Raw genomic sequence first — 3,627 nt, 5'->3', positions numbered from 1 at the left:
TTTAAAGTAAAAGATTATTTACAACCATCCTTTAGATGTTTTTTTTTCTTCATTATATCAGATAAAAACACTATTAGTACTTAAATAACGAAGATAACAGCTTAAATTCATAAACAGTAAATTATCAATATTATATAAAGATTATAATGGAAATAAATTTCTGGAAAAACTCTGAGTTTTTAGACCAACGCTGATTGTTGTTTTTCTGGTAAATCTCCAGGAATCTCTGAGAAGCAACAATCAACATTAGTTAAAAATTCCCGAGTTTTTCCAGAAATTCACCAGAGTCTTTGGCAATACCACCGAAACTCTGGTAATGTTCCAAATCACAGACTTTTCCCAGAAACTATTCAGAGTTTTTCCAGATATTATCCAGACTTTTTTTAGAGTTTTTTCCAGAAATTTATTTCCATACGGGTATAAAATATCATAAAGTCATAAACTAACTATTATTTGCCAAACATCGGCAAGAAATGTTTTAATGAGTGTTTACATGTTCTTGAAGTTCAGCTAAAGTCAAAAATGGTTTATCACATAATACACAAATATGTGAGCTACAATTGTGTACGTCAAAATGATCAGCAAGTTGTTGTTCATTTTCAAAAGTATCATAACAAATAGTACATCCATAAATTCCTTGCATTTTATATTCATCTTCCCACTCGGCAATGGCAGTTTCTTCCTCATGTGCTTGCATATGTAATGCTAAATTTATTTCTGAATGAAACTTTTGATTACATTGGACACAAGAATGTAATTCAGGTTTCTTCATATCAACTACCACGTCAATGAGATCAGGATTATCATCAGCATCATTGAATAAATGCTGTTCGACATGACTTTCAAGTTTCTCTCCAGTATCTACTGTCATCCCGCAAATAGCACATTGAAAAATTTCCTTTATATTGCTGCTGCTTTCATCATTATCATCACAATGACTTTGTAGATGATCTTTGAGCTTTTCAGCATTACTAAAAGCCTTTTCACAAATAAAACAATTTACTTCTTTGATAACATTGGTATCAACAGTAGACATCTTCTTCACCTCTTCATTCTGATGAACTTGATGATTTACTGAATTAACTTCTGTGTTGGACGGTTGATTTTTCACTGGATATTGACGACTTTTTATTTTACAAACATGGAATTTAACAAGTTCATGCTCGACAATAGTATGACATCTTTTACAACGCATTAGTCGTCTTTTAACACCAATATGAGCAAGACGGTGTTCAGTTAATTCAGCTTTCGATCCAAATACTAATCCACATGAGGTACAGACATGTTTCTCAGGCACAACCAAATCCTGACAGTTCTCTAAGTTTTCCTTAACATCCATCGGATCATTTTCAGGCTTACTTTTAACAAAGTCTTGAAGTATTTTAGGGTCTAATCGATCCACGACAACTTTGGGTTGGAAAATGGGCGACTTAACAGCAGCCTTAACGAATGTTGATGGAACTGGATAACTTGTACGGTTTAATTTATTCATTGCCTGTCGTCTAGTTCTATAATTCTCTAGATTTTTTTTGATAGTCTTCTCAACAATGATCTTCAGCTGTTGTTCTAGAGTCTGAAAAGAGTCCTGAGGCTTTGGTGGTTCTATTGACACTTCAGATTGATCTTTTTTATCATCAGTCAATTTATTTTTTATTTCAGTTTCAACAAATGATGCCAATTCTACCTGCACTTTTTGCAATGCCTCCAACTCTGTGCCTTCTACTTCAATGTTAAGACATTTCTCCAACATTTTGTCGATCACTTGTTTGTTGTCGTTCACTCTTCTCAATTGCAGTGCATCAATGATGTCCATATTTTGATCAACATCATCATTATTTTGACCTTTAAGATTATTAAATGATTGACTAAGAAACTGGGGTTCACTCAAATACAAAGTTGAAGTAACTACAAAAGTTGTATCACCAATTCTAACTTCTGATTGTATTGTTTGAGGTTTAAAAAGTTCATCTTGATTACATTCATTCATCATATCCTGCTCATTTCTTTTTCTTTCCAGTTCTCGTTCATTACATTTCACTCTAGCTTTTTTCATAGGTGATAATTGAGTTGTATCTGATCCCATAGAGTCTGTGTCTGATTCATTTTGTCCAGTAGCTGCTAGTAAAGCACGTTTTCTCGCCACCCATCGTTGTGTAGATGCTAATCGTTGTTCACTCGTTCGTCGAACACTTGACAAACGATTTCTAACTGGTGACATTGGTGTTTTACCTTCTGATGTACTCTCTACTTTGGGTGTAAGAAGTTCTAGAGATTCTAAAGATTTTTCTAGCAGTGGTAATGAGGTATTTAATTGATCATCTACATAGGATAGTGAATCATCTTCTTTTTCCTTCTTAACATTTAATTCTAATAAAAGTTTATTCATTTTTGTTGGATCATTTTTTATAACACCATCTACTGAATTTTTATCTATTGTTGATGAAACATTTGTAACGTTTGGATTTATTTTTGTAATGTCTCTAGTAAACTCACCGGTTTTTAAATAATTCAATAATATTGAGTATGATCGTTTGAGTTGCTGTTTAAAGTCGTACCATGATTCCAACTTGTAAACACAAACGTGGCAAATTTTTTTTGGTAAATAATCTGTATCTTCAATCTAAAATTAAACATAAATATTGAGTTATCAGATAAATTCACGAGAAATTAGAGTTTTTATTTAAAGGATTATTCGTCACATTTTTTTTTCATGAATTTTACTTACAATTATCGAAGTCGAGGCCGAAAATGCTTCAACTTTTTTCTGAATATACGGCGCCGTTATGTCAACCATTGCATTATCATCACTCAGACAAAATCGACAGATATCTTTAATGTCTATTAATTTTCGTTTCTTCGACATTTTTTTTGCTTGTTGATACTTTTTCACACAATATTTTAGTCTGAGTTACTTTATTTCCACCTTTTTAGAGTCTGTTTTTAATACAGTACCGGACATAAATGCTGTGTGATTTTCTGTAAGACGCTATAGGGAAATCACATGTATAACCTTTAAAAAATTAAACAACATTTATGTCTGGTACTGTACGATAGCTGCAGAAAATTATAATATCGCTACGCCATCTGTATTCGTCAACAATAATTGTTTTAATGAGGCTGTTACAAGATAGAATAAAATCCAAATGACAATATGGCACCCAGGTTCCAACGGAAAAAAAATACTCGTTCCCAAATTCAAGTCGCTCTAGAGCAATAAATATTTATTCTTAATTATTTATCTTAGTTATTATAGTTCTTAACAAAAATTATGCTCCTAGTGTTTTAGAATCATAACAACTACTACTTTGTAATTAGATTAATGGGCTCTTGCTAATAATAATTAATTATTTTGTTATTGTAATAAATCTATGTGGTCTGCCGTTAAATTCCTAAGGCACTCCCATACATTTACAGCGAATGAATGAAATGTACTGTACTTATGCATCTAATTTACAATATGTAGGCTGAACCTCATCGAAAACAGGCCCTTCCTTCTGGGCTGGACAAAAATGTGCACCGAGCATAAATAATGACAATGATGAAATTACAAAAAGTCCTAAAATCATTAAACGCCAATTATTCAAATCTGAGAATCAATAATATTGAAAATGAATTCTTTTCTTAGGT

General features: G+C 32.1%; 1 protein-coding gene across 1 annotated transcript; it reads right to left on the bottom strand.

Moving 5' to 3' along the window:
• Window positions 1-3,036, bottom strand: LOC118071357 (uncharacterized). Its single transcript, XM_035090469.1, has 2 exons — window positions 2,726-3,036; window positions 1-2,620 (listed from the first exon to the last, which is right to left on the bottom strand). Exons 1-2 carry the CDS (start codon window positions 2,861-2,863, stop codon window positions 479-481), a joined length of 2,280 nt encoding a protein of 759 aa, XP_034946360.1. The 5' UTR covers window positions 2,864-3,036; the 3' UTR covers window positions 1-478.
• Window positions 3,037-3,627: the final 591 nt, after the last annotated feature.

This window comes from Chelonus insularis, unplaced genomic scaffold (genome assembly GCF_013357705.1).
Source record: "Chelonus insularis isolate UGA/USDA-ARS -01 unplaced genomic scaffold, ASM1335770v1 contig_77_pilon, whole genome shotgun sequence".
Taxonomy (NCBI): domain Eukaryota; kingdom Metazoa; phylum Arthropoda; class Insecta; order Hymenoptera; family Braconidae; genus Chelonus; species Chelonus insularis.
Note: the sequence above shows the minus strand (reverse complement) of the source record. Positions and strands in the feature narration are given on the sequence as shown.